The sequence below is a fragment of the Euprymna scolopes genome, chromosome 27 (assembly GCF_053919585.1).
Source record: "Euprymna scolopes isolate OS-2025 chromosome 27, ASM5391958v1, whole genome shotgun sequence".
NCBI lineage: Eukaryota > Metazoa > Mollusca > Cephalopoda > Sepiida > Sepiolidae > Euprymna > Euprymna scolopes.
The window spans coordinates 35,870,059-35,882,371 of record NC_136508.1 but is presented as its reverse complement, the minus strand read 5'-3'; the positions used below and the strand labels follow the sequence as shown (position 1 = coordinate 35,882,371).

General features: G+C 29.9%; 1 protein-coding gene across 40 annotated transcripts in view; it reads right to left on the bottom strand.

Annotated features, from left to right (window-relative positions):
• Positions 1–12,313, bottom strand: part of LOC145248812 (rho guanine nucleotide exchange factor 11-like) — a 609,361-nt gene that overhangs the window by 6,162 nt on the left and 590,886 nt on the right. For all 40 annotated transcript variants that reach the window (XM_080110472.1, XM_080110474.1, XM_080110473.1 and 37 more), the window contains one exon: positions 3,411–3,526. In XM_080110472.1, coding sequence (XP_079966598.1) covers positions 3,411–3,526 — 116 coding nt within the window. The remainder of the gene's footprint in view (positions 1–3,410; positions 3,527–12,313) is intronic.

Genomic DNA, 12,313 nt, shown 5'->3' with positions numbered 1-12,313 from the left:
GCATAAATGTTTACATAGAAGAATCAAAAGTAATATTTCTCACAATTTAGTAATTGCTGTTTCCAAGATCGCAAAGGTGATGAAACAAAATTGAACTACGAGATGTTGAGCTTGAATAATATTCTTTAAATACCAAATTGCCAGACTTCCACTTTATACAGACGAAAATAGACATCCTTATATTAGCATTCACAATGAAAAATGCTGACAGAGGGTCCTGATCGATCAATGTAAAGGAAGATGGAATGAAGGAACTTCTAGACTAAGATTCAAAGATACACTTAAAAGAAACATGAAATAGAGGAATATCGGCACCAGCAAGATCTGAAAGACCAAACCAAATGTAATAATCATGACCAGATAACTTTTTGTGAAAGTCATCATATCAACAGACTGCCTTAATTTACTTACAGGATCTACTGTGTTCTATATTTTCTTTTCTTTTTAACTTTGTTGATTGCTAAGCATTTCTTATATTTAATGCATCATTTAAGAATGGAAATCATATTTTAAGGTCATTGTTGGTTGTTTTTGTTTTATGGCATATCAACCTTTTTCAGGTTATTTTATGCCGAATCTAGTTATTTTAAGCAACGATTTTTAATGGAGTATATTTGTTTTTTTTTAAGTCAGATTCTATTTAACCCATAGTTGGGACCCTAACAAGTACTACCACTATGGGTCAGAATGAACCTGGGAGCAATCACAATTAAAGGGTGGCTCCACACTCCCCAAGGCCCGCAAGGTGGGGCCTCACCATCGGATATAGTTTAAGGTCATATCCAGGACAATTGTATAAAAGTCATTGTTGAACTTAATGAACAACTCAGAGCTGCCATTGCTCAAGTGTGATTTGAACTGTGCGCTGCAGTATGCCGCTCAGTATCGGGAAAGATTAGCAAAGTGCATTGAACTCCACGGAGAGCATATAGAGCTTTAATAGATGTTCTAATAAATATATTTCATATTGCAAAAAACAAAATAAAAAAAAAAAAGAGAAAAAGTGTATCCTTTCTTAGTTTATACATTGGAGTTGCATATTTCTTCCATCATACATTTATAATCTATATATCTATAAAAGTGAGGATGTGTGTGAGGACACTTCTGAACCTATATACTCAACAAAGTTTTAATCTAGGAACGTGAAATTTAATATATAGAGTATTCAGACATATGGAAAACTTTTTAATCGGTTTTCATTTGGAAAAAAGGTCTGCTAAGGGATCAAAATTGAAAAATTGGTACGTAGGGGAGCATCGGATTTTTATCTTAAATTTTTCACGAATGTGCATGCGTGAATCATTAACATGAGAGATTACTTATGTTAAGAATTAGTAGGTTTGAAAACACCTTTTAAAGATCGTGTCATTCTAGCCTAATGGTTATCGTACTTGACTTACTGTCTTTAGGTTTTGGTTTCGATGCCATATATATATATTAGTGTTGGGAAGATTAATTGGAATTGGAAATCAAAAAAATCGAAACATTTTGGAGTATCAGACTTGGTATTGGAATAATTTGTGCCTATTTTCTGATGCCAAAAACGATTCTTTTAATTATCTCTTTTGTTATTTGAATTTGTTTAAAAAAAAATATTCCACTGCAAGTAATAATGATAAAATAATATTTATTTTAAACTATCAGTAAAACTAAAATCTATCTATATCATTCCCCACGAGTGTGTTTTTATGTTTGAGAAAATATCTGTGTTTAATAGTAATCCGAAAAAAATAATAGCTTTATAGTTAAATATTTAGAGATTTATAAAGAATTAAAATCAATAATTGAATCAGAATCTGGAAAAATATTGGAATCGTCCCATCACTAATATATATATATATATATATATATATATATATATATATATATATATATATATACACACACACCTGGTACGCTGTGCATAAATTCTTTTATATTGCATTGTTTCACATATAATCCTTGCATCATTTAGCAATATTTGGTGATATCAATTTTTCTTTTGCTCACCACCTGGTACGCTGTGCGTTAATTCAACTATGGTCATCTAATATAGTGAAATTGTTCTCCGCCTCACTTAATGTAAAATAAACTCTTATAAAATAATCAAATGCAGTTATTTTACTTTCAAATTCGAGGACAACTGATTCCACATTCAAATTTAAGATGCCACATATTTGTAGTGTATAGATTTTAGTGTTTGCGTCCATACATTTTTGAATCATTAAAATGTAAATAAATACAAGAGAGAGTTTCTGTGTGTCAGACGAACAATCCATTGGCCTGCCATGCTTAAGTTTCAAACCATATTCTCAGAGATTTAAAGCATCTTAAAAATATCTGAATATATACGAATAAACTTTGTAGTCTAGTGGGGGATGCCCTTTTCTCTTCCTGGCAACCACTTTCCCACAGAAGACCCAAAGGCCACTCGAGGATAAGCCTGCCATGCTTAAGTTTCAAACCATATTCTCAGAGATTGAAAGCATCTTAGAAATATCGGAATATCTATGTGTTCAAGAAGGCTGATAACATTGTAGGATACTAAGATGGTGAAGTGATATAATACAAAAAAAAAAAAAAAAATGACAACCAAAAGCCACATTTAAATTACAAATCTTTGTATATCTTTTTATTTTAAAAAATCTTTTCCGTATATATTAGTAAATATGGATTTACTATTAAATATAACTGAAATGGTAAAATATATTTCATAATTATGAGGGAGATCTAGTTTTTGTTTTTTTTGAAAAAGAGAGGTCACTCTTCAGTGGCACATAAGCTTCATTATGTCGCCTGACGAGAACTTTTGGTTCTTGACAACCGATTGTCCGAAACATTAGCATGTTCAGTGTAGCGACTACGTAATATTTGTCTATATAAATAAAAATATTCTATTTTGCTCTTTTTTTATAGAGCACTTTTAATAACTGTTCTAATTCACGAGTTTTCCCTCTTGAATACCTTATATATATAATGTCATCCACAGACACTGTTTCAATGTATCACAGCTCTTCAGTACATTAAGACTAACAACTACCTCAAGCCAAGTATTTTAACATTTTATTTTCATTAAAAAAAAATTCATCTCGTCCATCTGAGAATCAAATGCACATCATTGGCACATAAGCTTTATTACGTCGCCTGACAAGGATTTTTCGTTCTTGCCAACCGATTGTCCGAAACATCTTCAGTGTAGTGACTATGTAATATTTGTTAATATAAATAAAAATTATATATATATATATATATATATATATATATATATATATATATATATATATTAATTCATGATTTACCTTGAAATTCATTTTTACTACAGAATTCTAAAAAAAAAAAAAAAACAAGTATCCTCAAACTATATTTTGTTTCTTTGCAAAACGACACATGAACCTTTTGAAAACTTGTGATGATAAAAATGTGTAACTCACCAAGAGATTGGTCATCAAAGTATTCAGTTTATTCGACATGTCTCTTAATTTATCCATGGAGATAGGAATCGAAACTTGTTGGTTGTCTGCCATTACTGCTGCTGCTGCTGACAGACCTGGTAGGAATAGTAGAAAGTTAACGTAGAAACAAAAGATAAAGCTGAGTGAAGGGATGAAGCCAACATCCACGTTGCGTGATGTTGGCAAAGACACGTTGAACAAAAGAAAAACATTTCATTTTATAAATAAAACTTTAAAATGAATGCAAGTTAACAGTAAATATGAAACGGTTGATGAAGCACATATTTACATTAAGTATGAATAACATTCCCTCTTTTTTCGATTTTAATATTTTGCCTCTAAATTTGAAGAAAAAGGTCAATCAGTATAAAAATCAGATAACTTTAATAAATTTTGCATTTAGCATATTGATTTTTTAATATGCATTAATTATAAACGAGAAGAATACCCATCCCAGGGTGGATAAAATCAATCCTCTATGCTCTGTCAAACAGAACAATTCTGCACTTTCGTTTTTTCTTTTTTTTTTTTTTTTTTTTTTTTTTTTAATTTTTGTTATGGAATCCTACCGGATGCTAAACATTCCAACAGAGAGATCTTTTTTAAGATCCTAACCGTCTCTTTAAATGCAATTGTTTGTATCTTTCCTGTATTTGGTTCACCGGGTATATTTGTCAGGTAGTTTTTGAAATTTTTTTCACAAGTCTGGTTGCTTCTATGTTCCTTTATATTAAAATTAAAATCAACATAGAATGCTACTGAACTTCATGCCTAGAATCTCTATTCTAATTTTTATCCAAATCCATTTAAATGATTTTATTTTTAGAAAATGTATAAAATTTAAGTGTCATGAAAATATTGAAATTCAAGGAATTGATGCCAAATGACGATGTATAAAAGTTAATGCAACTTTGAAATATTTTAATTTTCAAATGGGAGGCCGTGTCCATATTATGCGATCTTAAATCCTTAAAAAAAAAATGAAATGTGGTGAATATTTATTAATTGATGTCTAATGTCTATTATTAAACATAAAAAAAAACATGGGTATCTTTTCATGACAAGTGCTCGTCTGAGCTCCAATCTATGGTTCCCCATAGCCTGACTTTCACGAAAAAACACTCATCTAGCTGAAACAACTATCAATAATATCCCCCACTTTTTATCTGTGCCTAAACCTAAACGTAGATTCCATGAACAAAGCTTATTTCTTAGAACTACACGTCTGTGAAATTCTGTTCCATTTCCCTGCTTTCCAACTGACTACAATATGGTTGTCTTCAAGTCTAATGTAAACAAACTTTTGATGAGTCATCCTCTTAAGTAATCCAATTTACCAAATTTGCTCTACTAATGATTACTACGACATTTTCCCATTAACTACTGTACACTCATTAACCCATATCATAGAATGGCATCCAAGCCTTGATAAGTGGCGACTCCTTAAAAAAAAATTTTTTTTTTTATAAATCTGAATTATTATAAAGAGTTTCTATACCCTCTTTGCCCTCCCCCCATTCGTTAAAAATGCCAAACTAAATATAGATCACATTATTCATCCTTACACCTAACAGCTGAATTCCAAATTTGACATCTAAATATATCAACATATACACATACCTAACTTTATATCTAGATTTGGCTCATTAGATCGAGTGGCCTTTCTTTTTCATACCTTGTCTGGAGTGATTGCTATTAAGACAGAGAGATTAGCTGGAATACCCATACCAAAAACAGATTTATAATTAGGAGATACTTTGAAGCGTTTTCAAGGGACCATGTCCAAGCATCTGATATAATCTTGTCGCTATATAAGTATTAGATAAGCATTTAGCTTCGAAATGCCATGGCTTAAATTCTTAATTTTCCCCTTTACTTTTCCTGATGATATAATGAAGTTATATATAACTTTTATTCCTCATCAATTCAATATATAAATGTTAGATACTTCCTAAGATGGGAGTACTACTTGCCACCTCTGGATAGGCTCTGCTCAAAGAACTCTTTGTCACCTAAACAGAATTCAAAATCAACTTCAAAATCTAGTTGGGAATTATCTCCCCTGTTCCTTACAGCCTCTTTCTCACAGAAAAGACATTGCTAGTCTCTCTCTACTATCGTTATTTCCATAAAAAGATGCTCGACTGAGCTCAAATCTTTTGTTCCTTCTTGTAAGACATTCACAGTAAAACTTGTTTTGCTTATGCAAAAAACAAAACAAAAAAATAACAAAAAAAAAACTTTCCTTTCTTTCTCTTGGTGCCTAGCATCAGTCGTGATTTCTATGAATAGAGTTCTCTTGCTAAGGGTTTCCCCGTCTGTGGTATACATTACAATGAGACTACTTCTTAACAGATCACAACATGGTGGCCTTCAAATCCAAGGTGAACAGGTTCTTGTCATAAACCATCCCTATAACTAATTCCATTGACCATTCTCAATCCTCTCATAATTGTTCTTCATCTCTCAACTGATAACTGACCCTTATTCTCGAATGGTTTTTGGTCTTGATAAGTGGTGACTCCTTACTAAAAAGACTGCACAGCTTAAGTTATAAAAGAGAATTATTACCAACATTAATCCATGTTTGGTGACCATGAGCTTTACACATACACAATCAACTTTATTAAGTAGATGTTAAAAAAAAAATGCCCGTGAAATAAAAATAATTACAATTCCTATTCAACTTAAGCATTACACTCTGATTTTGGGGGATGGGGAAAGGGTAGAGTATCATTCTTTTTGATAGCAGAAGCTTTTGGATTGTTTAACCAAAATACTGCATTCACTCTATGGATTTAAACTTAAATAAAATAAAATACCCGTTGATGCGTATTTTATTTTATTCACATTAAAACAACATTTCCATATGAACTCTCATCTCATCCTTGACGGATTTAAACTTATTTGAAAGATCCCCAATTGTTTCGATGAAATTTTATTTACAAATGAATATATATATATATATATATATATATATATATATATATATATATATGTATGTATGTATGTATGTCTTGGAAGTTCTTTAACCTTTAAAACTATATATAAAAAAAAAAAACTTATTTAATTTTTATATTTTTTTATCATTCGTTGAAAAAGTATTTAGTCTGTAAGTCATTTAATCACCTTCAATCACTGCATCAACTTGCTCTCTTGAATTCACAATAGTCCTAATGTTAATTTAAGGGATCATCAGTTGTTAAACATGAAACACTGCTTCGGGATTTAAAAACAAAACAGTATATTAAATAAGGGCTCCTCAACAGTGTTGATCAAATCTCACCTCCCTTAATCACAAGAACAAAAAATGTTCCATACACACACACAACAGTGAATGGGAGGATCTACAAACACCAAAAAAGAATAAAAAATAAACAATCAAATAAAATGCTAATGGTGAAGGCCTCCCAACTCTTTGCTAAGTACCAGATTACCCACCATTTTCCAAGTCAACCGAAAACAACAAGGCCAATATACTCTTTAAAATTAAAGTAGTCAGACCCAAATAGCAATCCTAACGACACCATTATTTGATTCAGGCTAGCCTAATTTTTTTGTTAGTTTTCCCATATATGTTATGAACAGAATTCATTTTAATTTTATTTTTATTTCGGACTATTAGTCTCATCTTTATTAGTTGTTGTTTGTTTTTTTGTTTTTTTGTTTTTGTTTTTTTATTGGTTCACAACGTTTCGGCCAACTTCCTCTGGCCTTCGTCAGTAAGTAAGCAAACAAAAAATAATTTTGATTTGATTTTTGCCTCATAATAGTTTTGGCTTGCTAAGAATAATGTTACAGTGGATACATTATTTACAAAGGAAAGCTGTTGATTACATTTTCCTCTCTGAGTTGCTGTCAACAGATACTGACCAGAACCGGTATTAGCTATCTCTTAGCTACCCTCTCATTACAAGTGAAAGTGAGAGCAAGTAGCCCTTCAATGGATAGCTTTCGCAGAGCTCAGTAGGTTTCCATAGCTTTATTTTTTGTTTGCTTACTTAAAATCTTGTCATCAAAAATTTTTTCATATTAATCTGTTTCGAAATTTAATTCTGACAAATTTTTATTCTTTTGAAAAATGATCGGACTTCAAATTTGCAGACATATATAAAAGTTATTGAATAATGCTGAAAGTTTCATTGCGATCGGATAATTCTTATACTTAATTTGTTCTTCTTACCAGAAACCGCAGAATTACACATATTGTAATTAAGTAGCAAATCTAGGAGTATTTTTGTTACATAAGACGAATCATAAGATTTTTATCCCAGTGTTTATCGATACATCTATTCACAAATGAAAAAGGATGCTTAAAACAATTCCAACATTTTATATTTTTTGTAATATATTAGCAGGGCTAGGCAGCATTGCCCATTAAATAAGAAATAAAAATAAAAGAATAAGAGCGGTTAAATAGTGTAACACTTGTGCTTTCAACCCTAATAAGAACAAAATATTATCAATTGAAGAAAAAAAGAAAAAAGGGGGAAAAAGAGAAGAAAAAAGGAGGAAAAATAAAAAAGAACAAAAAAATTTAAAAAAAGGACAAAAAAGGAGAAAAAAAGAAAAAAGGAGAAAAAAAGAAAAAAAGAAGAAAAAAGGAGAAAAAAGGAGAAAAAAGGAAAAAAAAAAAAAGAAAACGTCTCATTATGAAATGAGAGTTCAGGATTTATTTCGGAATTCATTTCAAATTATAGGAATTGTCTGAATTGCTATTTGTTTCTTTCCCCATAACACTGGAAATGGTTTTGTGTGTATATAAATAGACAAACATTAATAATAATGAAACAAAATGCAAATTCAACAAATAAAGAGGCAAAATATATAAAAACCTGGAATGTCATCAGCAAAATAATTCACGTAAGTATTTACACATGAAAACTGAATTAGTTATAAAGGTACACAGACATTGTAAATATGCACAGATGTCGGTCAATAAATACGGCATGTAATCAAAGTATTAGAGTTAATAAGGTAAAAAGTGCTGGTTAGTTGTATTAGTAATAAAAAAGCAAAGCAAGCAAGCCAGCTAGTAAGATAGGAAACAAGCCATATGGTCCTCTCGTTGGAGATGACTATTTAACATAGTTGTTCATCAGCTCAAAAAGGAGGAGAAAAAAGTCATAATATGTACGGTATTAATATTTATCAAACAAAACTAAAAGAAACAATTGTTGGCTATCAGCAATTTCTGGTAAAAAGAAAAAAAATTGATAAAATAAAGTCATTTTAACACAGTAGCTAACATATTTAATAATAATGATTATGATGAAAAAAAATTATAATAATAAAAATAATAATGAAAAATAACGTTTCATCAAATGTCAATTAATATTGCAGATCTGCAGATGTGAAACACATCAAAAGATGTGCGGATGAATACAGTGTGTAATTTTGATGTTTGAAACGTGTACTTATTTCATCTTTTAAACAAATTAAACTAAGTTTATAACAATGCAATACCATTTCAAAGTTTGTATTATGATAAAAGTGTCAGAAATACTTTTAATATATGACTTGTAACAGAATTTAATCAGATTGGGTTGAATCAGTTCAAAATGAGTTCATTCCGTCCTATGTCAACATAGTCCACTTACACTGATCGGCAGCAGAGTCATCAGCATAATTTAACCAGTCCCGGTTTCAGCAATAAATATGAAAGACAACAGCTAGCTACCAGCTTCGTGCCTGTTTTTCATCGTTTAAATCCATGGCTTCAGTTGACCGCCTTTGCGAATGAGACACCAGACAGAAACTGAACTCAGTCATAGATTTTATTGTTCAATTACTTTTCAAAACTACACTCCAACTCTTTGGATAAATAAATTTTATTTTTTGATTAAAGATTGCAGAAATTCTGACATCATGAAGTGCCAACTCTAAAGGAATTTGTTTGCCACAAGATTGGTCATAAGATTTTAGCTTATTCACCATTAATTAAAGTAAACAAAACAAAAAAACAATTAGTTTAAAGTTATTTATTTAACATTCCTAAATAATAATTAATAAATAACTTTCCTAACATATGTTGTCGAAAAAAAAAATTTTTTTTTTTTAGAAAGGTTTAAACCTAATACTGCATTATGATTCAATGTTTAAACTAATGGATTCAGCAGTGAAAAAAAAAAAAGTTCAAGTAGATGTTAATTAGAAAAATTAAATTCTTCAAATCAAATGAACAAATATTTTCGGGTTTTGGTGACGCGTTTGTTTTTATAAAGTTGTAAAACATTTAAAGATTTTATCTGGAAATAAAATATGAACATGAAAGATTGGAATGAAATGTGAAAAGATATTGAAAAATGAAAAGTGATTTTGGCCGATGCTAATTATTGAGTGAGAAAAGAAAAAATTCAATGACTGTAGAACAATTCATCAGAGTATTTTGCGTATTACAAGTTGACTGTGCAGAATTACTGCATCAGTGCATAAAGAGAGATATGGACTCACTAAAAAACAGAAATATCAACAAAAAAAAAAAAAAAAAAAAAAAAATAGTAACTGCACAGCTGCCTGAAAACCAGAAAAAAACTGAACTTATAACTTATTCAAATAGGGAGATTTTTCTTCCGTTTTTTTTTTCCTCCAAAATTGGTATATAAAGACTAGTACACGACCGCCTTACATTCATTAACCCTTATCCTCGAGTGGCTGTCTGGCCTTGATAAATGGTAACTCCTAAGTAGAAAATATATATATAGATTCCACTTTTTTTTCCTTATTGATTTGATAATCAAATTAATTTTATTTAAATTGTCATCAATTGTTTCTTATATTATTTGCTCCACTCATCCATGTAGAGCTTTCTGTATCTTGACAGGTTATTGTATAAAAATTAGGTTTTGTTTTTATAGAAAGCGAAAATAACTAATAAAGTTTTAATGTACCATAAGTACTTTCGATTCTTCAACAAATTATCTTGGGTGACATTTTTGACTATGAAAAAAAAAAAAAAAAGATTATCGGAAAGATCAAGAGGAATATAGTTAAACAGAATTTTGTAAGATTTAACAATTTCTGCACACATATATATATATATATATAATATTTATTATAGACAAGACAAAGCGATATATTGGTATATATAGTTGTGTTTGTCGATATAAAGAAAAGTAAGAATTGGGAGAGGTGTTATATGCTCTTTATACCAAGGTATTTCGAAGCTTAATGCTTCCCATCAGAAGAGGGGCTAGAGGGAATATAAATATTTATTTAAATAAAGCTTCATTACAACTAATCAACATAACGTTGCTGCTCGAACTCAAACGAAAAGTGATTTTAATGGATAATATCCATTTTTATTAGACATCAATAAATTCGCATGAAGATAAAATCCTTTGAGATTTCAAAAAAACATTTGTAACACATGCCAATAGTGTCACTCATTAAATATTTAGCTGTTTTAATTAACCAGGCATTCTTTCTTTTTTCCTGCTCATAAAATTAGCCTAATTCCGACATTATATATGTATGAAACGTTTGAATGCAAAACTTGATAACTCAAATTATTATTTGTCATATTGAGATAAAACAAACACTTCAAATCCAGAATTCTAGTATAATAAGATTATTTTAATTGAAAGCAGAAAAATTAGGCAGATACATTACATTATATAAAATACAATTTGTGGTTAGGGTTAGGATTGGTTAAGAAAATCACTTTGGTCATGGTAACTTTGAAAATGGCATTTATAACATCTTACATATACTATGAAGACTTTCTTTGTGTAAATAAAATAATGTTAAAACAAATTAGGGATTATATAAGTACGATTAACCCATACAGTGAAATGAGGTATTTAAACGAAATAGTCTAGTGTTGGGTAAGTTGAAAAGTATTGTATGACAACGCACCCACACTCTACTCCATCCCAAACCATTATAGCTTCATGCAACAAGTAGACTTTTGTAATCTACGTTGAATGAAAAAGTATAAATTGTTTAACTGTTTGAAAATTGTAAAAAAAAAAGGCATTATAATTGTATCATCCTTTTGTCTAAATAAAATATCATAGGAATAAAATTTAATTTGAGCTTTTTATCTTATAAACCTAAGTACATTAAAAATAGTGTGTGCGGGGGGGGGGGTAAAGAAGGGTAAAAAAACAGGATGAGGTTAAAAAGGGGTGTGTTGGAGAAGTACACACATTGTTAACATAACAATTTTAATTTCATAATATTTCATTTTATTAATTACTATCTAAGTATTTAAAAAAAGATAAATAATCCAGAAAACAACGGATTGTTAACATAAGAACAATTTTAATTTCATAATATTTCATTTTATTAATTTCTATCTAAGTATTCAAAAAAAGACAAATAATCCAGAAAATGACATTTCAACTCATAGTAAAAGTAAAAATGAAAAAAAATAATCAAAACAAATTAAAAAACAGATGACATTCTTTAGTAAGTTAAACAAGAGGCAATGCTGGAGTCAGAAAGGGAAAAAGGAATGTAGACGCAAAAAAAAAAAAAAAAAAACTAGCTTGGAAATGTTACATCAATGTGATATTACCATCAACACTGATACTTGCACGGAGGATCTTGCTCCGAAGACTAACAAGCCAAGTAATTAATAGCGAGCACCTACAACTGAGATGGTTGCAAGATTACTCTATATTTCAAGCTGCACAATAGTTTTCTTCACAACTGAACATGACAGGCAAGCAGAATAATTATAAGGTCAGTTGTATTTTTTAATATATACGTATATATTAAAAATGAACAAAAATCCTCTAGCCTCAATTTCACTTTATGACAGGGATTCATAGAGGGGCTGCATAGCAACATAAAATATCTGGATTTGTGTAGATTTTTGACAAGTCACTACGATAGGTAAATTAGGTAGTAATATAGGATCGTTATTAGTATAGGAT